Source organism: Apodemus sylvaticus, chromosome 17 (genome assembly GCF_947179515.1).
Source record: "Apodemus sylvaticus chromosome 17, mApoSyl1.1, whole genome shotgun sequence".
NCBI lineage: Eukaryota > Metazoa > Chordata > Mammalia > Rodentia > Muridae > Apodemus > Apodemus sylvaticus.
In genome coordinates, this window is record NC_067488.1 from 69134851 (window position 1) to 69159721 (window position 24871).

The 24871-nt window shown below is 47.9% G+C and overlaps 1 protein-coding gene across 1 annotated transcript in view; it reads right to left on the bottom strand.

The window, feature by feature from the left end:
• Scn8a (sodium voltage-gated channel alpha subunit 8) overlaps positions 1 to 24871 on the bottom strand; it is a 101253-nt gene that overhangs the window by 65738 nt on the left and 10644 nt on the right. The window contains exons 2-9 of the mRNA XM_052161249.1: positions 17214 to 17332; positions 15558 to 15647; positions 14985 to 15113; positions 13089 to 13180; positions 3469 to 3690; positions 2529 to 2592; positions 1406 to 1547; positions 161 to 367 (exon numbers count right to left, since the gene is read on the bottom strand). Coding sequence (XP_052017209.1) covers positions 161 to 367; positions 1406 to 1547; positions 2529 to 2592; positions 3469 to 3690; positions 13089 to 13180; positions 14985 to 15113; positions 15558 to 15647; positions 17214 to 17332 — 1065 coding nt within the window. The remainder of the gene's footprint in view (positions 1 to 160; positions 368 to 1405; positions 1548 to 2528; positions 2593 to 3468; positions 3691 to 13088; positions 13181 to 14984; positions 15114 to 15557; positions 15648 to 17213; positions 17333 to 24871) is intronic.

Consider the following 24871-nt stretch of genomic DNA (forward strand, 5'->3'; position numbering starts at 1 on the left):
CAGACTGTGCTGCAGCAGAAATGCTCACCCCACTTCCAGTCACCACGGGAGTTGAGTGCTGAGTTGAGAAAGTCAATAAAAGAGCGCTTGCTCTGAGCCTCCGCGACCCGGAAGAAGGCTGGGCAGAAGGCCGGGCGTGCGTGCCGGGCTGCCCACTCACCTGCGCCTCCTCCTGCTGCTTCTTGAGCTGCTCCAGCATGGCCTTGAACTCTGCCTCTTTTTGCTCTGCCTCCTCCAGGGTTGCCTGGTTCTGTTCTTCGTAAGCCATGGCCACCACAGCCAAGATCAAGTTCACCAAATAGAAAGAGCCCACAAAGATGACCAAGACAAAGAAGATCATGTACGTTTTCCCAGCTGCTCGTAAGGTCTGAAAGACAAAGGCCAAGTTCTCAGTTTGAGCCGGGTTCCTCAGCAGGGACTGATGCCCGCTGACGAGGTCAGAGTTGCCCTGCGTGGCACTTTGCTCCCACCCCATAGCCCGGGAGTCAAATGTCTTCCTAATGCTTAACTCTCGCTTCCATTGTGGGAGAAGAATGTCTCCTGGATTTTGCTTTAATAGAAAAATTGTCTGTCTGTCTGTCTTAGAAAAGGTCTTGCAGTATAGCCCTGGCTGGTATGAAACTTGCTACGTAAATCAAACTGGTTTCAAAACTCCCAGTGATCCTCCTGCCCCATCTCCTGAGCACCACAGACTTGGCTCATCTTGATTATTTCCTTCAGCAAGCACATAGTGGGATTTAATGTCTGTTATGCTCACCAGTAAAGACTGACTTGGGGATTGAAAATAGTAGTTTTTCTTAAAAGACTCTTTTTTTTTTTTTTTGCAAGGGGGGATTTATTTTTTATCCTCTAACTAACCAGCATTATCAGCCAAAGAAAAAGCAATCGCTTGTCAGGATTTCTAGGGTTAGCAATCAGCGGCCCCAATTTCCTCATTATGGCTTGTGAGTTATAAGACAATGAAGTCATCACAGGATGGGGAGCACATACCCAAACAAGATCAAATACAGTATAGCTCTAAAAATACTGAGAAGTCATACTTCAAGATCCTATGGAGAGGAACCCCATCATTTTAGCACCTAGGAAGGAGCCCTGCACAAACAAGTGTTTGCTGTTTCTTAAGTGTGCTTACACCAGAAGTCCAAAAGGAGATGCACACTGCGGAGAGGAACCTGAGGGAAGCGGGCCTGGGGCAGCCAGGGTATAAGCTTCCATGGCTGACCGTGACTATAAACAGTTAAGGAACTGGGCTGAGAGCTGGCTGAGTTCATCCGTCCTGAGGAATCGAGAAACACTGTTCCCAGACCATGCTTAATGTCTTCAGTATGGGTGTGCCACACAGAGTCCCCAGCTCCTCATACTCCCCTGTGGATGACATCACTAAAGAAAAAGAGGCAATACTTACCAGCTGGTAGAGGTTCTCCCAATAGTCCTGAGTCATAAGGCGAAATAATGCCAGGAAGGCCCAGCTGAAGGTGTCAAAGCTGGTGTAACCATAGTTGGGATTTCTTCCTGCTTTCATGCACTGGAATCCCTCTGGGCATTGCCTGAAGAAGGGCCGGAACACAGCTCAGTGCAAGAGGACTTACCTTCTAACTTCAAGGCCCTAGATTTTATTCCTAGCAAACATACACACGAATGCCTTCATCCACACGGGTATATGCACACACACACACACACACACACACACAAATGCATACATGTGTGCATAAATGCACACACACAAACACAGGGAGGAAGTTCAGCATTTTTCAAAATAACCCCACTCAGTCATGACCTTGGAGATAATTGATTACACAAACCCATCTATTCCGTGCCCTTGAGAGAAACAGTTATATAATTTCTCCTGCCTTTGGACTCCTGTGATGTCTCTTTCTAATGTAATCGCTAGTATCTATTTCAATATAGAATTTAACTTGCTTTTTAGTTGTCAGGATAATATTAAAAAAGCAGATACTAAGAGACCAATGTAGTTAGTGAGACATCAGCACCTTACCTATGTTTACAAAATGCTTTCATGTACAGTACTTAACCATTTAGAAGCACAGGCCCTTCACAGTAACCCTGTGAGGAGAGCATAGTTAATTAATCTGTGTGGTGAATGAGGAAGACCTAAATGGGTTGGTCAGAAGCGGAAAGAACAGGACTATAAGCTTGGCCTCTATCCCTGTACCATGTCAGAGCTAGCCCACTGGGGGCCATCCTTGGAGTTAACCTGTCACTGAGACAGAGCCCCTGTTCCATTTGTATTAACCATGTCAGCGCAGGACAAGAGGGTGTAAAGGAGCCAGGAGAAACAGTTTGTGCTTCAGAGAACCCCTGATCTTTTTGCACCTGTGATTTTAGCTCTAGATTGCTGGCACATTCACTTTCTAGTGAAATCTCAACTTTAGAGGGTCAAACGTCAGCTGATAGGTCAGGCTGTGTAGGGCCCGGTATGTGAGCATGAAGAAAGGGAGACTCTTGCCCGTTTAGGACCAGCTAGTAATTGGCACAGTGAGAACAATGGGAGTTGGTGAGCTACTTACCCGGCATCAGAACTGTTCCCGCAAAGCAAGGGTTCTAGCATTCCAGGGACCATGTAAAAGTTTGCTAAAAAGTGGGAAGAGGCAGGAAATGAATAGGCAGATTCTGGTGAATGAGAGAATGTGGTTACATGCGCTGTGGCGCGTCCGCAGAAGCGCATCGATTTTAGCTCAGATAAATCTTTCCCAGCAGCAGGAAGCTGAGGAGAATGCCTCCCATTAATGTTCTCCTGTACTCAGCTAGAACCTAAGCACCCACAGGCACCTGACTCTCCTGCCTCAGCTCCGCATGCCAGCTGCTGAATCAGAAGGTCTTAGGGGATGGTTCTCAACCTTCCTAGCGCTGTGACCCTCTAGTGCATGCGACACCTCATGTTGTGCTGACCCCACCAACCATAAAATTATTTCATTTCTACTGTATAACTGTGATTTTGCTACTGTTATGAACTGTGATGCAAATATCTGATGTGCAGGATATCTGATATGTGACCCCAGGAGGTCGTGACCCCCAGGTTGAAAATGCTGATCTAAAGTAAGTTTCTGAGATCATCATCCCTTTACATGGTTTGCCCTTTTATCCTTGCAATATTTTTATCAAGGTGTTCCAAAACTCCTCACTAGTCATTAGTTACCATGCCCTACTTTTAATCAGAAGGCGCTGTCCCTGAGATCCTCTTTGCAATACTTCCTTGTGGCTACTTAATTGATTTTTTTTATTTCTCTCAAGTGACTAGTTATTTCATGTATGTCTCAAAATAAAATACAATAAAATAAGATAAAAACAACAACAGCAAGCTTGAGCGTTCCTGTGCAGTTCTGTCTTGGAGACAGGAATGGATTTGCAGGCTCCCTCTGGCTCCGCCTCTCTGGGCTGGGCCACTTTTGGTAGCTCTGGGGGGGGGGGGTCCTGAAGTGTCCCTCTGGCGGAGGAGGGGACACCTACTTTTATTGTTGATATACTCTTCCCAGTCAAAGCCTCTGGTGCCGTTCTCGAGATAGCTCTCGTTGAAGTTTATGGGCCACACGACACACTTGTTTCGAAGGTTCCCCATGAAGAGCTGCAGGCCAATCAGGGCAAAAACACTCAGGCAGAACACTGTCAGGATCATCACGTCTGACAGCTTCTTCACGGACTGGATGAGGGCGCCCACAATGGTCTTCAGGCCTGAAGAGACAGAGCCCCCGGAACCAGAGTCAACCCAAGGTCATGCCTACTTTCCTTGGCCTCCCTCTCTTGGTCCTAGCTCTGCTCTCCCCACTTGAGATATGGCCACTGCATCTTTACACCCAGGGTAGCATCGAGTGGGCAGAAGTATCACTTTCCAGAAGTATCCTTTCTAACTCGATCATCCTTTAAAAAAGAATTTTAAAATCCTGCTCCTCCTAGCTCATAGCCCCATTTCCCTTCAGTTCCTGGGCCTCACATCAGCTGGTCCCTCCTCCTAGAGGCTCCACCCTTCCCCTCAGCCTCCCCAAGTAACTCCTCCTTCCCCGGGAAGCCTCCCTGCCTCTCAGCTCTCCTGCCTCTCCCGCCATTGCTGTGGCTTTAGCAGAGCCTTCTATCTCCCCTATAGCGTTTGTCATGACTATAATTCTTTTTTTTTCCTTTTTGGTCAGTCTTGTCCACACTCATATCTATAACAACTAATCCACGATAAATGTTTGTTGAGTAAATGGATAATGATCAGGGATTAAGAAGGCCTACAAGCTGGAAAGGGACTCGTTGGATAGTTTATAAGCCAATAAGAAGCGAGAACTTGTGAAGGGCTCTGGAGATGTCCATGTACTGAAAGGGTTGTTATCAATACAGGTTTTACAGTTTGTATTCCCTGCTTGCTACATTGATCTTCTTTGTGTCCTAGATTAGAAACAAAAAACACAGCCAGGCAGTAGTGGCACACACCTTTAATCAAAGCACTTGGGAGGCAGAGGCAGGTGGATTTTTGAGTTCGAGGCCAGTCTGGTCTACAGAGTGAGTTCCAGGACAGCCAGGGCTACACAGAGAAACCCTGTCTCAGAAAAAAAAAAAAAAAAAAAAAAAAGATAAAGAAGAAAAAAGAAAGAAACAAAAATACTTACAACTCATTGTCATGTGAGGTTTTAGTCTATTTTGTGGTTGGTGCTGGGAACTGGATTCAAAGCTTTGTGTGTGTGTGTGTGTGTGTGTGTCACAGTGCACGCTCTCTGAAGGAGTGATATCGTGCTAGTCCCAACCTGAGGTTTAAATGTGAGACAGCGGGTTCAAACTTCAACCCGAAATGGTCACTTCTACACCGCTTAGGGAGAAGTCAGTGATGGGCGGCACATAAAAATACAGTTGTAGGTCAATGCTGCTTGAGTTAAAAGTCTATGTATGGCAATCCTTAGCATGCCCAACAGCAAGCTATCATGGGACACAGCCCACAAAACAGCAATACTCCTGCGGTGTACAAGATGAGCAAGAGGAGACTCTGAGTCTTCACACACAGGCCTCAGGGAGGAGCTCACTCTTGATCAACTTCTGGCACACCAGGGAAGGCTAATGTGAATATTTGGGTGGGTCGTTGCTAAGCCTAACAAGGTGTGCTACTTACTCGCATGACCTGGACTCTACAACTAATGCCCTGGGCTCTCGGCATTTCTACCTTTAAAAGGATAATTACAAGAAGCAGTGCCAGATGCCAGAGCATTTGCCTAGCACCAGCAAGGCCCAGGCACCACCCCTAGCACCACCACAAATAAAAAAGTAAATAGAGACAATCATGGCTGGCTATCAGATGTTGTGAGGGCTGAGCAAGTTTCACAGGCCAAACTTAACAGCACCTGGTGCACAGTGATTACGATCAATCACTGTCTGAGCCTCAGGTTATTTATCTACAGAGATCTGCAATTCAGATCTCATCAAACTGTCATGACATTTAAGTGAAATAAGAAATATGAGAAATGTCTAATGCAGGACATGACCCAGAGCACGTGTGACCTGTTACTGTTACACGTCTAGTGCCCCCTCTCAAGACTTGGTTGGGATAAAGCCACTGCTCAGGGCTAAGCACCTAAGGGAAAAGTGGGGGAGGGGGGGAGGGCCTGAGCCTTCCTCCACCGTGGCCTTCCCTGAGGAAGCGAGCTCGCCCAGGCTTGCCCAGGTCCCAGAGCACCCAGGGTAAGTGAGCTTGGCTGGCCCACATTCCAGGGGACAGGGCTCTCTACTCAGACTCCTTGCATCTGGCGGGGCTCAGAAGAAGCAGAAGGGCGCTGGGATGTTCCAGCACCGTTATAACCCACCATGGCTCAGAATGGACCTAAGGTCACTTCTCAGAGCCTCGACTCTCTTCCATGGGAAGTGCGTGGTGGTGGGCAGAGAAGGAGAAGAAGCTGATGAGCCGTCTCTCAGAGTCTTTAGAAACAGGGCAGAGAGCCAGGAAATGAGATGTCAAACCATCGTCTGTACCCAAGGCATGTAGTCATGCGGCTGGGCATGCCACAGAGAAGGTACAGAACTGGCCCAGAGTTACAAAACTGGTCTCCACACCACTTCTGGAGAATGGAAATTCCTCATTACACTTTGACTAGATTGGAACAGGCCTACCTGGGGTCTAAAATTAAAGTTTGGGCAGCTACACTATTGAAGAGTGATTGGAACTAGGCACCTGGGCAGTGGTGAAGATTGGCTGCCTTGTTTCTTTTCCTGGAATTCTTTTTGATGGAGATTTTGCACAGCTCCCTCCTCTAACGGCTTCAGACAGGCACCCATCTGAGCAGTGATGATCATCTAATGCCCTTGACAATGCTAAATAGCGAGAAGAGTGTAAAACCACAAAATACATAAAAGTGCTCGTTACACATAAAACAATTCACTCAATCAATTGCTGTGATGTCAGCACCAGCCTGACCTAGTTTGCCAGGATGGGAATCTTGGGTGTTCCAAGCCTATGTAACAAGAGGTTCTAGGCCACACGCTCTAAGCAGCCCCTGCCCCTGTCAATGTGCTTTGAGCAGCTTTGTTTGTACACGGTGACTCTCTTTTGGTAGCTGCAGATGTCAGGGTAGTCATCTGACCTAAACCCAGGCCCTTTCCTATAAGGATCTGGAGCAGGACAAGAAACAGTTATCTGGCCACATGGCAGAGATACTAACATATACAACTGAGAGTTTGCAGCAGCACTACTGGGTCATTCTAAGAAGTGACTGAGAAAGTAAAGGAATTTGTATTCAGAAGGAAGGAAACAGACATATGGAGAGAGTGTCAGAGACAAAGCACTCTCGGGTCTCTGGGGTCTTCTGGCTCTGTGCTCTGTACTGGAGCCTGAGGCTTTCCAGTACAGCTCTAGGCCTGGTGCTCACTTCCTAGAGGTGGGCCTGAATCCTCACAAGTGGGTGGCTTGCTATCCCTTCCTCACCAGCCAGGCATCGCGAAGAGAAAATCTGCAAACAGGAGTCCACAAAGCTAAGACACTTTCCTCAAGTGCTCCAACGTCTAAGGCTTAGATCGTCCTGCTGATGAGTTTGTTTAGCTTAAAGTTTAAGGTGGAAACTTAGCTGGGGATGACCTTTCGGCTGCTTGTACTGCACAGAGGCTCAGAGAAATAAATCTTAATTAGGGTGAGAGTAATCTCTAAGTCACACGAACAGCCGCAATCATCTACAAAGTGCTCTCCAAGATTCTCGTGCAGATCTCATAGAAAATGAGAGGATGACGCAGAGGAGAGGACTGGGGGAGGGCACCAGGTGTGCAGGAGGAGGGCCTCAGATGTGTGTGGGGGTGGAGGGGAGGACTCTAGGTGTTCGGGGGAGAGGGCCCCAGGTGTGCAGGGGGAGGCACCAGGTGTGCAGAGGGAGGGCTCCGGGTGTACAGGAGGACCTCAGGTGTGCAGGGGGAGGGCCCCAGGAGTGCAGGGGGAGGCACCAGGTGTGCAGAGGGAGGGCTCCAGGTGTACAGGAGGAGGGCCTCAGGTGTGCATGGGGAGGGCCCCAGGCGTGCAGGGGGAGGGCACCAGGTATGCAGAGGGAGGGCTCCAGGTGTGCAGAGGGAGGGCCTCAGGTATGCAGGAGGAGGGCACCAGGCGTGCAGGAGGAGGGCACCAGGCGTGCAGGAGGAGGGCACCAGGTGTGCAGGGGGAGGGCACCAGGTGTGCAGGGGGAGGGCCCCAGGTGTGCAGGGGGAGGGCCTCAGGTGTGCAGGGGGAGGGCCTCAGGTGTGCAGGGGGAGGGCCCCAGGTGTGCAGGGGAAGGGCCCCAGGTGTGTAGGGGGAGGGCCCCAGGTGTGCAGGAGGAGGGCACCAGGTGTGCAGGGGAAGGGCACCATGTGTGCAGAGGGAGGGCACCAGGTGTACAGGGGGAGAGCTCCAGGTATGCAGGGGGAGGGCCCCAGGTGTAAATGGGGAGGGCACTTTACGGAGTGGTGCTGGATAGGCTATTGGCACTGGACAGTCCACTGAGCTATACACTGGCCTTACTGGCAATTCCTCCTCCCTGGGGCTGATAACAGAGCTGCAGCATTCGCAGAGATGTCAATAGTATTGTAGCCAGGTTGCCTGGAGTAGTTGCTCATGGAGCACAACACTTAACCACCAGAAGCAGCGGTCAGCAGAGACACGAGACTCCCGGTGGAATCCGTGCCTGGTGAGCCTGTGCAGAGTGTGTAGACTGCCACGCCCTGGCTGTCAGAGAAGCCGCCTTGCCTCTTCTATTGGCTCACAACACCACCAGGCAGAACAAGCAAGACACTGAAACGCCCGCTATCCAAATCGGAGCAGAATGCGCCTTCAAACGACTCCTACACAACAGAGCATGCAACAGAAGCCACATGGGGGCAAACTGGATGGCAAGAACTCCCAAGAGGAGAGGCTAAGCGTTAGCCAGCATCATCTGCACGGGCCTGCACAGAAGTTCACATATCTACTACAGACCTTGAAAGGACAGGGGTGGGGGAGGTTGGGGGGCAGTGGGGGTGGGACTCAAGGTGTGAAGGTCAGCTTCCACAGAGAAGGCTGGGTATTTTAGGGGGCTGGAAAAGCAGGGGAAGCCAGCGCTTCTACCTCACTCTACGTCCAAAGGCACCTTTGATCCCTTCTGCCACTGTTACGCCATAGCCAGAAATCCCCTGAACACATGAACAAAGCCACCTGTGTGCTGTGTCCACCTATGTACTGTGTCCAGAGAAGTCGGCCGTACATGCTGGCAACAATCTGTGGCTATGGTGGTCCGATTATAAAGAAAGTGAGTTTGAACACCTGTTTGCTGCTCAGGTTGAGATGTTTAAGCCATGTGAGCTAATTTCTCACAAGAGAATGTTGGAATCACCCTCAGCCAGAAAGAAAGGAGAGCTCCCAGTTCTCTCCCCAGGCTGGCTAGTCCCAGGAGTAAAGCCAGCCCTGTTCACTTTCCTCCTGTGGGTGCTGGCTCTCCTTCTCCCTTTCCACTTAAAACCACTCTTACTTTTGCTTATTTTTCCTTAATATTTCCCACAAAGAAGGAAGAGAAGCACAAAAGCAACAAAATTTAAAACTTGAATATTTAAAAAGAAACAATCTGCTCCTGGTGGGTTGGTGGAACGAGTCTATAATCCAGCACTCGGGAGGCAGAGGCAGGTGGATTTCTGAGGTGAAGCCAGCCTGGTCTACAGAGTGAGTTCCAGTATAGCCAGGTCTACACAGAGAAACCCTGTCACGAAGTACAAAAACTACAAAGATAAATAAATAAAAAATAAACCACTAATGACTATAGTCTTTAAGCATCTTTCTACCCTGTCACTAAGGAAAAGCTGCCACATTTGCAATGTATCCGACTGAAGGAAAGGCTCTGGGAGAGCTGCAGGAAGGAAAGCCACTCATACGGTCTGTTTCCTACCTGAGTTCACTGGGGAGGAATGGAAGAAACAGATGAATGTGAGAAAGCAAACATCGAAGAGAAGAGAAAAGCAGACCCACGGTTCTGAAGACAGCAGCATGCCTTAGCACTGGGTGCTGCAGGTTCGCCTGGGAGCCCACCGTGGGACCCACAGCTGCAGCTCTGCCCCACCCTAGCACTGTCCAAGACAAAGGGTCCTCTCCAGGAGACACGCAAGAACTCCTGTGATCAGGGCAGGTGTTAGGTGACACTCCCAATGGAGTGCACAAATGGCCACTTTCTGCCCAGGCCCCCAGTGAATAAAAAGAGAGAACAAAGCTCTAAGACGTGAACTTCCCAGAAGAATAGCTTGATGTCAGGTTGAACCTCCCCAATTCTGCCCCGAAGACAAAGACTCTTTCAGCTCAGAGGTGTGTGCACTGTTCTCCAAGATGATGCCCTTGAAGCAAAGAGGAAGCCCCAAGTGGCCTGTATCCCGATCTTGAGCCATCAAATAAGTAGGGTCAGAATGTGAGTTTGGTCCTTTGCAAGTGCATTGGAGGTTCTATGGTAAAGACTTCTAATACAAGAGGTTGGCATGAACTAGTAGAATCCTGGCTGACCTGACACATTCAAAACAGCTACCAAAATGTAAAAGAGAAAAACACAAAACCAAAACACTGGCCTGGACAAGATGGGGTGAAGGCTCTCGGCAAGTGTTTCCCACAAAGGAAGCTGAGCTGCAGAGACCACTGTGAGATCTCACAGGCTCCGTGTCAGCCCCGGGGTTACCCTCTGAAAAGCTAATCTGGACTGCCAACCTGACAGGGTTTTAGAATCACAGAGGAGACAAGCTTCTGGGTATGTCTGTGAGGGTGTCCCTGCGGGTTTCAATGAGGTGTGGGAGGCCTAGCCTCGGGTTTGGTGCCGCCCTTCCATGGGTAGGGCCCCACACTGAACACAAAGGCGGTGGGCATCGTGCTGGCTATGGACAGCTGTGACCAGTGGCCTGTGCGTCTGCCTCATGAAGACTGTGCTTGTCTACGCAACACAAACCCTCCCTCCTTCGGGGGCTTTCATCAGACGTTCTGTCACAGGAGCCTGAAGAGTGACTGAAGTGACTGACACACCCAGGCTTCCTTCTGCTGCCCTAGCCGCTCCAGGAAGAGCCTAACAGCCAAACGGCGGACAGAAGGGGGAGAGCGAAACCCTTCCGACGGGGTTGTGTGCATGGCTTTAGTGTTTACTGAGAGCTACTGTGCCCCAGCTCTGTAACCTGGACCCAAAGTAACTTTGATGTTTTTTTTTTTTAAGCAAGAGATAGGCGCTGATCCGATGATGTACACGTGGTGACCCCACCTCGGAAGGAAACATGGATAGCTTACAGGAGCAGGACAGCAGTCCTCCAGGGAATGACAGACGAGTTCAGAACTCTACATAGGAAGTCAACTACTGTGTTTCTCTCAGTAATGCTGAGCAGTGAGAAAAAGCCTTGTCACTGACAGGGCTGCGAGCTTCACTACAGCTAGTTTCCGTCACAGTTATCTCCCCAAGGCGTGACTGGAGGGGAGGAGAGGGCGCTTATGGGAACAGTAATCCGTGAATCTGTCAGACCATGAAGCTTGCCACAGACCTTTTACTGAGCTCTTTGATGGTAAGTGCTTCTAGTACAATTATTTATACAGCGCTGCTGTGGACCAGGCACTATGCTATGAACACTACATATTTACATATGCGCATGCACGCACGCTCGCACATTACAGAGTATTAAGTAACCCGACAAGAATTATTTTGTAGAAATTCCCGGCTGGAAAGTTAACCCTACAGCAGAGACAAGAACAGCCACGATGAGCCAGGCTTGGGAGAGCATCTGCTGCCCCAGTTAGTGAACAGAACACAGCTTTCCCATTTAATTCTGGAAGAGAAGTTTTGAGATCACAAGAACATAAAGAGACAGATGCCTCGCAGGGTGTGTGCTAGGGAGATGAGCGGGAACATGGAATCGTGTTAAAAGGGCCAGAGGAGGAAAGAGACCAAGGGGAAAAGGAAAAAGGAGAGATCTGGTGGTCCAGCTGTGGCAGAACAAGGCCTGCCTTGGGGTTCACCAGCCTTGAGGTTCCTGGTAAACCACACCCTCCTCACACCTCATAGCTTTGTGTTTGCCCCGCCTAGGACACTGGCATGATGTTGAACAGAGGATAAAAGAACTGTTTCTGTAATCAGCCATGAGGGGAGAGACCACAAGGTCAGGGGATGGTGCTCATAACCCTGTTTCTGTAGAACACAGGGGAAAGCCCGGACTCTAGGGAGTCTCCCTTAGTAGCCCTGACCCTAACCCTAACCCTAACCCTAACCCTGGACTCTAGGGAGTCTCTCTTAGTAGCCCTGACCCTAACCTTAACCCTAACCCTAACCCTAGCTAAAGCCCAAGCGGCACTAACACGCCTTTGTCTCTGCCTCCTCACTGTCAATGCTAACCTTAAATATACCTTTCCTTCTAGATTTCAGGTTCTTAGAAAGGTTATTTCCCAGGAGCAATGATCTTAAATTATAGATTCATAACCTGACTGTGGATGGGTGGCAGGAGGTTGGGGTGTCTGAGATATTTCATCTGAGTCTCAAGGGGACCAAAAACCTTCAAGAGGTTTAGAACCACTGAGCTAGCTGGGCTAGGTAAAAGTAAAAGGCAAATATTTTAAAGAGATTGCTACTGACCTAGTCTTCCGCCCACTCGTCTTCCTTCCGTCCCTCTGAGTTTCTCCGGTTTTTGTTTATAGCTTACCTTTGACTTTAAATCAGCACCTGTATACGCTTTCACTGGGGTTTACAATTAAGAGTGACCCCTGAGTCCACTCCCAGCAGATACCTACCAGGGCTCATTCAAGTGTCAAGCAGACACTTGTAAAATATAGGAGACGGTAACTTAAAATTTGTCTAACCGACTCCAAGACTTTCCCACTTTTAACCAGTCTGACCTGACTAGTTAACTGGGGTAAGCTGTTTCTGGACTAAATGATTACATTAGTATGTACCAGTAAAAGTACAAGTCTTTGAATAACATGCTGTTGGCAGAACATGCTACAGGAAGTCTGAAATCACAAGCAGTGGGAATGGAGATGGATAGTAAAGTCACTGTAATTCCACGAGGCCATGATTCAAATGGTTCACAGACAAAGGCACAGCTTGTCCCAGAATACCCCTCCTTGGACGCTGTAGGTCCTCAGGGGTTGTAAGCATGGACACTGTAGGTCCTAAGGGGTTGTAAGCATGTGCTTTTCTCAAACGCACGGGTGGCATGAGCGCCGCATGCTTGCGAAGCATGGTCAGAGATGTCTGCCTGAGGACCACAGGGCCATTCCAGAGACTACGCCCTAGGGAAAGCATGCAGGGTGCAACAAGGCACATCAGATGTGCGGTACCAGATTCAAATGTGGCAGACAGAATGAATGGGGGCAGACGGGAGCACGGCAAGACCAGTCGTGTGCACGCATTTGCTCACCTGGAATTACAGAGATAGTTTTCAAAGCTCGGAGAACCCTGAATGTTCTCAGCGCTGAGACATTGCCCAGGTCCACAAACTCTGTCACATATCTGTAGTGAGGGAGGTCACACACAGACACAAATGACAAACACAGGTACAGACACAAACACCAAAGGAAAAAAAAAAAACCACACGAAACCACAACAAAACAAAAAAGTACAATACGTCACATCAGGGCCCTAACCCAACACCTGACACCAAGCCCGGGGCCGTCTTACCTGGGATTACCGAAATAGTTTTCAAAGCCCTCAGTACCCTGAAAGTGCGTAGAGCTGAAACATTGCCTAGGTTTACAAACTCTGTTATATACCTGCAGAATCAAACCAAAGTTAACTTGTAATGGTGCCACTGGGTGAGGGTTTGAGAACAGGGGAAAGAAAGGGTCTTATATATAAGTTATGGTTTCATTTTATTCCCCTGAAAAAGAAAAATTTCAAATATAAACATTTAAGGAACACATATTTAAAAAAAATGGGCAAGAAGAATTCAGAGTATATTCTAAAGAATTGATAGCCCAGGGCGTTCTGGGGTTTAACTCTCTTAATTGGTGTGTGGTGTGCTAATTTTACCAGAGTAACTTGACTGTCAGCCCATTTACCTTATTTTAGGAAGAGGGAAGGCCAAGGGGTATCAAAGATTTATGTTCCCAATTTTGTGAACAATTTCCTAAGAAACAGAGGCTTTTTTTTTTTTTTTTAGCAAGAGCCTCATGAAAAAACAAATACATGTTAAAGTAACATCCTGGTTGACAATGCCAGAATGCCCCTGTGGCAGTATCTGTGACTTTCCAGGAGCTGTATGTGTATGTTCTGCAGTCATGTCTGCAGGTGAAGTTTTATCCCGTGACAGATAAAAGTAAGGCTCAGAGGGAAAAACAAATCCAGATCATAAGATCAGAGCAAAAATCTAGTTAGGTGCCCATTGTATCTGCAGCCCTGTGTCTAGCAAGGACACAGCTCTTCAACGCACACCAATCAATGTAGATTCTATAACGCCAGAGAGTAGAGAGCATCTTCCTAGGACAGAACTTCACTTCTGTTTGCAGACACACAGCACACACTGCTCTCTCCATCTCACAGTGGAACAGTGTCTTCCTCTTGATACTCAGGCCCACGCACACCCAAACGTTTTCTTCTATTCACACATCTTTATACATACATACCTCACTCTGAGTCTCCCCTTAAATGATAAAGTAATGACTATACTGTAGCTGTCTTTAGACACACCAGAAGAGGGCATCGGGTCCCATTACAGATGGTTGTGAGCTACCATGTGGTTGCTGGGAATTGAACTCAGGACCTTAGGAAGGAGAGTCGGTGCTCTTAACCACTGAGCCATCTCTCCAGTCTGATAAAGTGCTTTCTTAACACAAAAATAAAAATACTACAGCCACCATCAGCTAAATTTCTCAAATAGACACCTTTCATAACTGGAACTAAATGAAGTGCCGGACTCAGCCAGCACACCTGTGTGAACCCACACAGACTCCAGTGGGAACTCTGGTTACTACATTTTCTGGTCATGCCAGTCTGGATACCTTGGCTCATGTTTTGAGCCAACACTGTGTTTTCAGCCAAAAGTTTACACCCAAAATATTTCATGCCTTCGTAAAGGCCCTCTAGTAATAGGGACCTTGGCCAGTGTCATAAGAAGCAGCAAAATACAAGGGAAAGGTGGTGAAAAATTGCTGCCCACTTTTCTGGCAGCTATAAATCATCTCTTTACCTTCCCCCCACATAAGCTTGTTGCTGTCTGAAAACTGAGAAGGCCTTGCTAGCAAGAACCATAGTTAAATGCCCATGCGTCATAAGAAATTACCCAAGAATTCCCCATTCTGCAGCCAGGTGTTGAGGCACAAGCTTCTAATCCCAGCACAGGGAGGTGGAGGTAAAGAGATCAGAGTTCAAGACAGCCTGGGCTATATGGTGAGTTCCAGGGCAACCTGGGCTACATGAAACCCTATCTCAAAAAAGAATTCTGTATTCTGCTGAGCCCACAAACTCACATTTACTTGCACCATCTTGCAAGCCTATTCAGGACACACATACACACACACACACACACACACACACACACACCTACCCAGAAAACAATAAAATAAATGAGGAACTCACGCCATCATGATGACACTGAAGTCTAACCAGTTCCACGGGTCTCGTAAGAAGGTGAAGCCGTCTATGCAGAAACCTCTTGCGATGATTTTCACTAGTGATTCAAATGTGTAAATCCCTGTGAATGTGTACCTGTCAGGGATGTGGACAGCTGAGGTTATTGCTGGTGGAAACTTTGGATGAGCCTTTTGACGTGACCCTCGCCTGGCCTGCACCTTAGCCACAGACAAGACAGAAAGGGCACGGGAGCGTAACATGCCCGCAGCAACTGGGGACGCTGCACTAGTCCTGCCCGGGGCTCTAAAGAAAATAATGGGATGACTCTGGAACAGGCCAGGAGGCCCCAGAGCTAACTTAGCCATGGGGACCCAGGATGGCAAAGCCTCTGCTACTGAGGAGAAGGGCGTCCTTCCAGAGTAGATGGGCTTTCTAGAACTCACATCTAATGCTGTTTCCTAGATCCCACATTACCCTCAGTGCCCCACCCCTACATAATACCTCCCCCCCCCCACAGATAAACTGTAGAGTAACAGAACCAGAATCCATGAAAGAAACAAAGGAAGCGTCGTCACTTACTCCACATTCTTGGACCATTCGGGAGGGTTACTAAAAGTCATGAATACACAGTTGGTCAGGATGGTGCACATGATGATCATGCTGAAAACTGTAGAGAGGGGTTAAGGGGAGAATGAGGTCTGACCAGGACGCTTAGAAAACAAATCTGCCTCACACCAGGTCTCAGGGGACTAAATCCACAGCCTGGCTGAGGGAACTGGCCCCACCACAAGGAAAGCCCTGGGCATCCCATCTGACTGGTAGTGGGGCTGGACAGCCATTTCCCTGCCCACAGAACTGCCACCACCGCCCCACTACTTTTGAGTAAACTTGCCGCTTTGTGTGGCAAGAGTAGGGTGGGACTCTAAACACTTAAATCTTCGTGAAAAGCAGCCAGAAGCAACCAAAGGCCCCAAGGCCCCAAGGCCACCAGACGGGAAAATGAATCTACCTTTCTTTTCAGTCACGAGTGCTGTTAATTATCTTGCATAATTAGTTATTTGAACATCTACATGTAAGTGGTGGTTCGTGTCCCTCCGGCAAATGCCAAGGGGCTGAATAGCTCCACAAGCAATAATCCATCGATGTGCATGTGCCTCGTCTGAAGACCTGTGAGGCCCTGGCGTCCACGGCGCCTGCACCCCAACAGTCCCAAGACGCAGGTAATGGGGCATGTCAGTTTGATCACTGCGGATGTGCCCTTGCTGCTCGGGGTTCTTCCGGCCCTTTCTGTTCCTGTCTACTGAGAGAGATAGAACAGTTCTGAAGTCAGCAAGGGTCGCTCACGCTGAAGCTGCCGCAGGGTTCGCCTCCTTCACTCCCCATCTCTATCTATCTCACTGTGGAGTTTAGAAAACAAGTCTATTGTACGTTATCTACTCCTTGTAAACCTCCCAGTTTCACAACTGTAGTACTTGCGAACCACGGACTCCAGCAATGAGTTCTACGTGGCAGCCGCTCCACTGAACCACTGAGCTGCACCTTGGCAGTTTCTTTGCCCCCCTCTGGAGGGCGCCACAGTCAGTCAGGGGATTAAGCCCTGTTATCTTAGGTGCTCATCAAACAAGTTTAGCTAGTGTTTCAAGTTGTTAAACACATCAGATCATTTGTCATGTGTCATATAATCTATATTAACTGGATATAAAGGTTGGTACTTTCCTACCTAAGTGGGGAGGGGAGGCACATCCCAGAAAAATCCCTATTTATCTGCAGTCTGTATCCAAACCTCTGCTCTAAGGAGTTGATTTCATCCCGAGAAATACCAGGAACTCATAAGCTCTTTGCTCAAGAAAAAAAGAAAAAAAATCTAAAGCATTCATTCAACTATTTGTAATTCAAGATGTGGTTTTCAAAAAAATTCTTGTATCAGATAGTAATATGTTAACAAGCTGAACTATCACGGAATGAAATTACCAAAAAGCCAAGGCCTCAGTATCAGGTTAAAACGTCTTAATTTGCCCCTCATAAAGACACCTACAAAACTCTTGACTCCAGTCCTTTCAAAAATTGCGTCTGCAGAAGCTCAGCTTGGCTATCCAGTGGGGCTTCATTCCTAACCTTCAGGCTGAGGCGGGCAGCAGCCAGCTCTGCTCCTGCTCGCAGTGGGGCCATACACACCCCCGTGCAGTCATCAAACCCCCAACATGCACCACTCATTCCCAGTGCAGAAAAGGATATGAATGTATCAAAATTTTAATAGCTATTCTTCTTATCAGGTTAAAAGGACTTAAAATGTACAAGGCAGGAGTGGCACTAAATCTGAAGAGAGTTTTCCCTCTGTTTAATACTACAAAAGTCTGTGGAGAAAGAAAAAGAGAAACCATTAAAACGTGTTAGTCACCACACAAAACAACATTTTCTTAAGTTAGATAAACACACTTAAAGGTACTTAGAACCTTGCTCCTGACTGGTTTTTGAGGCAACAAACCAAACAAAACCTGTGAGCAAAAGAGCTTCTGTTCCCTCCGTCTGGGCCGGCGCCCAGGCTCAGGCTGCAGCATAGTGGCCACAGGACTAGCAGGCTCACATTTGGATACTTCTGAACCATCTATGCCAGAACAGGTTAGTCACTATGCTCACCCCAACACATAGAAGACAGGAATGTTAGGGCAGAGGGCAGGTCGCTGCACAGGAGAGCACTGTGAAGGACCTGGTCAGGTGACCAGAGTCAGCCTGCTGGGAGAAAAGAGCCAGCAAAGACCAGAAGGTGACTGGAGGGGCGGAGGGGGGGAGGTGTGGGGGGGGGGATTCATTCAATAGTCACTCCCTGAGTGCTCACTGCTTTCTCAGAGCTTCCAACAGCCACCTAGCCAAAACCGTTCTATTGTATTTCCCAGGATGAATCTTCCTATCAAGTCAAAAGTCCTTGGACAGGGCTATAGAGATGCCTGGCTCGGGGCTCTGCTCACACTGCACACCTACCTGGTGTCAAACATTGTGCTAAGATGGGGTTGAGAAGGTGGTGGGATTCACAATTGAAAAGAACTATGCTTTATGGTAAGACGTGAATAAACTCGCAATCACGACAGTGGGTAAGTACATACTAAAAATCTGAGAGGTTGCAGGACAGAGGACCACACCCCCCAGGCTGTCTGAAAAAGGAGAGGGAGTCAGGTGAAGTTGTCTCCAGGACAATCAATTCTGTGAGAACAGAGGACAGTGGGCTCCAGAGATGCACGCAGGGCCTATGAACTGGGAGTCCCAGTGGAGGTTAGTCCCTCACAAACACAGAAAGCAAAGAGCCAAGTGCCAGTCACTTTTAAGTAAAACTGTTTCTATTTAGAATGATGTACACCTAGAATTTTAAAGCACTAGATTGTCCCATTCTATTACCCAATGGTAATTTTTGCTGCTGACTTTTTTTTTTTAAATATCCTTCCAGAATTTTTCTTTATATATCTTAGCATACAGATCCATCCTTAAACAGTCTTTCCCTCAAGTGAGACTACTATAAATACACTGCTGTACCATGCATTAAAAAACGAACCCCCACAAAGAAACGCTCAGGGGCCAGATGGCTTCGCTAATGAATTCTACCAAATGTTTAAAGAATTAGCACAAATTCTTCCAAAAAAACTAGAATAGAAGGGGACAATTCCCAAACTCATTCTGTAAGGTGACTTTATACAGCACCAGGCGATGACATCAGGGGAAGGGAAAACTCTTGACTGATAAGATCTTCTTAATACAGACATAAAAGGCATCATCGAAAATACTAGCAACCAAATCTCACAGCACAGGAAGCACCGAGCACGTGAGTGCAAGTCAGAAGTGCAAAGACTTAACGAGGAAAATGGAGCAGTGCGACACAGCCTGGTGATACAAAGCCGGCGCCATGCTGATCTCAACAGAGGCATCAAGGGCCTCCAACAAAATCTGACATCTCACCACAGAGATGCAGGAAAAAGAGTTTAACCTAGTACGCCCTACTTGGGACCCATAACTAACTTCTCTCTCTCTCTCTCTCTCTCTCTCTCTCTCTCTCTCTCTCTCTCTCTCTCTCTCCCTCCCTCCCTCTCTCCCCCCCCCCCGCCCCCCCCCAGAAACTGAATTTCTTGGAGGCAGGAGCCAAGTTCATGTTTCCTATTCAGTTTCTAATATAGTGCTCAGTCCACAAGCCCCCCAGAATGGTTAGCAGGTTTCTGTTTAAGTCCCTTCCCTCTTATCTAGTATTTTATATTCTCTTCATCTGCCAGAGTCACCAGTCTCTCCCAATAGAAGAGCAACTTTTCTGTTCAGCTCTCTTCATTTAGAAATGAGCCCCCTACCCCGCCATTCCCATGTTTGGTATGGTGCTGTGCTAATTGGTCTTCTGATACTAGGGTGTACAGATTCGGTTGTGATCTCCAGGAAAAGCCCAACCCTAAAGGCAAATGGAACTAGAAGATCTGGGGTTAGCTTAAAACAGGTCAAGGGCAAAGATTTGGCTTGTCTGTTTCTTGGCTTTCCAAAGAAATAAATGGGCCACAACATTCCCTCTTTCTGAAGTACATGTGCCCCTCTGTGTTTCTATAGCAACTCTCTCTGTGAAATGCCAGGCCTTTCAAACAACCTCCTCATTCAGCTGCATAGTATTCTCATGAAGTACCGGTAAAGAGGGAATTACCAGCCCATGTGCATCTTACAAAAGCTCTGGGAGGGAGGGGCGGGGCGCCACCCATGAAGATTACATGGCAAAGAGTGGCATGATTACGCCAGCTCAGAGTCTCTTTACACCTTTTACTGTGCTGGACTGGGTAGTAATTCAGGACTACATGGCAGAATGGCATTGACATAAGGGATGGATTCTCTGGTAAAAGAGAAATTTGAGTTCCTGGGGCACATCATATAAAGTAGCCAAGAACAGTGTGTGTGTGGGGGGGAGGGGGGACAAACGAACAAATACCCCTGTGTGTTGACAAGCAACAAGACTTTAAAATTAATAATAATAACCTGTTCTCTTTGCCCCTCATTTTCTTGTCTTTTGGGTTAGTCACACGGGAGCTGTTACCTATTACAAAATCACTCCCCACACACAGAAGGTGCTCAATAGATATTGTCTGTTGGTTAATGAATAGTTTGTTATCTGAGGTAAGAGAAGAGGAGACCCCCTACATGTTAGTCAAAAAGCTAGCTAGGGTTCTGGTAATGATTCAGAAAACTGAGGATCCTGAGGAAAATTCGGTGCTTTTATAGAATTAAAAAAAGATTGGTTTGCAAATAGAGGTTTTATCAGTTACAATTCATGCATGAAGTATTACTTTCATAATTTAGACACAATGTTGCATACAAAATAAAGACAATTTAACATCACCTCTTTCTAAACTCCTTTATCTTCACCACTTTTGAAAAGTCCTTTACTTATAAATAAGAAACATCTTTTGTAAACCGACTCTTTAAACAAATGAACAACCTCTATAATCAGTAGCTATAATTTACTTTATCATTAAAATAACTAGATTTACTGATAATTTGCATGTAGTGTTTCTTAAACACGCCTTCTGTAAAACAAGAGGGTGTTTGGACCAACACAGTCCTCACAGCTCGGGGATTTCCCAGAGAACACTGGTCCTCGAAGCTCTCCTGAGAGGCTAGAGACGGGCAGTGACAGCAGGCTCTCTGTTGAGTGTGTGGGCTGTAAGTACTGTGGGCGGCACAGTCTCTGTCACCATAGCTGACTCTGCCACCAAGGTGCCCAGGAGCCACTGACAACATGTAAACAGACAGGAGTGGCTGCAATTCCGTAGAACCCAGTGGACACACAAACTTTTCACACATCCAGTCTCGTGGGAATAGACAACCCACACTTAGCTCGAGGGCCACCATGGGCCACAACAGGACAGATGGCACTGATCTGGGTTGTGGCGTCACTAGTACCAGTTTCCGACGAAGACCAGGTTGGCTACACTGGAACCCTCTGAGAACGTTTTTAAGACAGAGATTGATTCTCCTCCGCCTTGGGGAGAACCTGGCCCACCAGGAAGCAAGCAGATCATCTCTCCGCTCATGTCCTGAAACACGTGGGCCATCTCCATCTCCCCTCCACAGCTGTGTGGTCAAATGAACCACTACCTCTCCCTAGCTCTCACTTTTCACATTTAGAAAGTGGGCGAGAAGCCTGTTGGTTGGGCATGGCAAGTCCTTTCTAGCGTTGTTATTTACGGTTTAGAAATTTCACAAGACGTGCACGATGAAGCGCCAGAGGCAGCATGCCGTGTCGGAGGAGACCTACCACTAGTTATCCTTCCACTTCACATCTGGCAGAACTCTCAGAGTTATACTGCCTGGGAAGCACAGCAGCCAGCCGCAGGAGGCAGCTTCTTGGTGGGGAGCACGACACACCCTGTGCACGTGCGCTGTGCTGCCTTCCCGCCCCTACACTGGGTCATAAGGTTCTCGTGTGGAGCCTGAGTGAATCCACTGTCCCTGTTAAAATCAGACAGCATGATTGGAAGGTGGTGGACACTGGGAGGCAGGGCAGAACTGGAGCGAGCAGGCTCGGGAGGGACTGGGATGCAGGGCGGAGTGAGCGGGCGAGGGACGGATGCTACGGACAGGCATGTTTTCTTGCTCCTTCCTGCTGCTGTTCCGGGGCTGCCAAGAAGCAAGCAGCTGTCCTCTTTTCTGTCATGACCCTGTATCACCAAAGGCCCAAAAAAGCAGAGCCCACTGACCACGGGGCTGGACCTACTGAAATCAGGAGCCCAAATACATCTTTCTTCCTTAAAGTTGATGTTCTCAAGTATTTGTCCCAGTGATGGAACAGTATAAACGGGTATGACTAAAACCCACTGACATAAAAAATACAATTGAATTTTCTGTTTTTCGAGTCATTATGTAGTCCTGTCTGTCTTCAGACTCACTCTAGACCAGGCTGGCCTCGAATTTGCAGATCCACCTGCCTCTGTTTCTGAGTGCTAGGATTAAAGGTGTTCGCCGCTGCACATAATTTAAAATGTAGAGTGTCTACATGGCTCTTTGATTTGACCTCTATCATCCAGAAAGGAAGACTCATCCCTAGTTCAATGTGGCTCCAACCACAGGCCCTTCAAACAACGGCCAGGGAAGGAAGGAGCTTGAGACTTTTATGAGAATACTTCTTAAGCAACAATCACTTGGTGCCCATAAAGTCCAAGACTGTTTTACCCAATATGTTTTAAATTAGATCTCTGTGAAGTAAATGAGTTAAAAGGAAATTGAAATTGGACTGTGGTTTACTGCCCAAGGGGAAAAATCCGTTCATAACAACAGCAGTGAAGGTTTCTGAGCACAAAGCCCATTAAGAGCAGTGGGACAGCTCTTAACAAATTATGGGGCAGAGTATTAATAACTGTGCCATGGTGGCATAAGTGAGTCTCCTACACCACATAGGCTTCTGGCCTGGAGTTAGCTATGTGGGGCCTGGAGCACGAGACTTTGGAGTATGGCCTCGGTTAACGTGGGATACAGTTTTCTTTGGGGCCCACAGCTGGGGGAAGAGTCTTTGTGCGCGGCCAGGTTCAAGTGCATTCAAGTGCCTACCAGACAAACAGATGCAATACGATGTACGGCTTTACCGTACTGTGGGGTGGCCCGCTTATTAGCGTGTTCCCAGCCCCGCACCCCAAACTAGAACGGTTCCTGGCCATCTAAAAAGTATACACAGAAACAAGCACAGTTGAGTAGGAAGAGATGCCCTGCAGATGCGTCCTCACCACATGGCCAGAGACCAATACATAACAGAAAGCATCTTAAGGGACCAGTTGCCCTGGTCAGAGGTATGACACATGGCTCAGGGGAGTGTCCTCACTGGTAAGTTCTCCGCCTTCTGAGCAGCCAGCAGCTTGTGACCTCCTGGCTCTACAGACCCTCCTAACCCACAGGAGGGTGGTGGAACAAAGATCCTTTTACTCTCTCTGGCTACAAGGGTGACGGCACTAACGTTGACAGTCTCTAGAGCCTGAAATTGGAAGTGTTCTAGAACTGCCCACCCCTCTCGCTTTGGGTTGATTTCTACAGCCGAACACTCTTACCTGCCTAAATCTGGTATACATTCTGCATTCCCTCAGCTTTGCTGTGATAGTCCTTGCTGTCTACTTGACAGGGTTAGAATCACCATAAAAACACATCTCTGGGTGCGTCAATAGAGGCTTTTCCAGGAAGATTTAACTAAAAGCAGGGGGCCTGTCTTAAACGAGAATGGTAGGAACAGGCTGGAAGCCAAGACTCTGTCACCTAGGAGCTTCCCAGTTTGAGAACAGCTACCCGGAAAAATACTTCCCCACAGTCAGCCATGAAGGTATAAAGGTTTGCTGCAATGGTAATCCAAAAGGCTATATATAGAGCTGTAGTAGGATTTGGTGGCACTGTCCATGTGTTACTGGGTTTCTAGGCATGAGAGATGTTAAGTGAGGGGTCCTAAGGGTTTGTGCTGTCGGGCAGCAGTGAGCAAGCCTATAGTCCTGGCACTCAGGAAGCAGAGGCAGGCAGGTCTCTGAGTCCAAGGCCAGCCTGATTTTCCAGTATATCTGGGGCTACAAGTCAGAGAGTCTAAACAGGCTGTGAAGCTATTAAGAAATAAGTGACCTGTTGTGATGGTTTCTGTATGATTGGGCTAGGGAGTGGTACTATTAGGAAGTGTGACCTTGGGCTGGAGAGATGGCTCAGTGGTTAAGAGCACTCACTGACTGCTCTTCCAAAGGTCCTGAGTTCAAATCCCAGCAACCACATGGTGGTTCACAACCATCTGTAATGAGATCTGATGCCCTCTTCTGGTGTGTCTGAAGACAGCTACAGTGTACTCACATATAATAATAAATTAATTAAAAAAAGAAGAATACTGTAAAGGAGCTGTGACCTTGTTGGAATAGGTGTGTCCCTGTGGGCGTGGGCTTTAACACCCTAGTCCTAGCTGCCTGGAGGCCAGTCTTCCACTAGCAGCCTTCAGATGAAGATGTAGAACTCTCAGCTCCTCCTGCACCATGCCTGCCTGGATGCTGCCATGTTCCCACCTTGATGACAATGGACTGATCATCTGCACCTGTAAGCCAGCCCCAATGAAATGTTGTCCTTTATAAGACTTGCCTTGGTCATGGTGTCTGCTCACAGCAGTAAAACCCTAACCAAGATACCTGTCAAGTCAGAATTACTAACCTGATACCTCAATGCCCATTGGCTAGGTGGGAAAACTTCTAGGAACCAGAGTTGTTGGCTGAAGTGAAAGGGAGGCACCAACAAAAACAAACCAGGCCGTATTTCCAAAATACCTGGATACTCACACAACTCAGGTACCTTGAGAAAGACTGAGCTAAAGCAAGACACAAGGACTCGGCAACACTCTTTTGCTTGCTCTGTGTGAACAGCCGGAGCTCTGGTGTGCTCAGTCTCTATCCCATTGCCCTGGGGACCGAGCGAGGGAGGCCTCTAAATCCTGTACCTTAAAAAATTCTAGTAGTGGGGCTGGAGACATGATGGAGCTCTTAAGACCACTAACTGTTCCAGCACCCAGGTGGTGCTCACAAACTGTACCTCCAGCCCCGCCACAGGCACTGCACGCTGTGGCGCACAGACAAATATGTAGACAAAACACCCATACACATTAAATAAGTAAATATGACCTTTAAAAAAAATCCTGACAATTTTTCCTGTGAGTCGTCTACTTGGAGAAACGACCACACTGGTGTGTACTAATCACTCACTGCAAGGCAGGCATCCTACTGTGTTCTCTGTAGTTACCTCATGGCAGCCACAGTGGACAGAAGATGGGCTATGGCGTAGATACAGGAAGTTGCCCAAGATGGCAGCAGTAGGTCGGGAGACACAGGACTGCAGGGGGATGCTCCAACCCCAAGGCCTAGATCTAACTTACTAGCAGCACT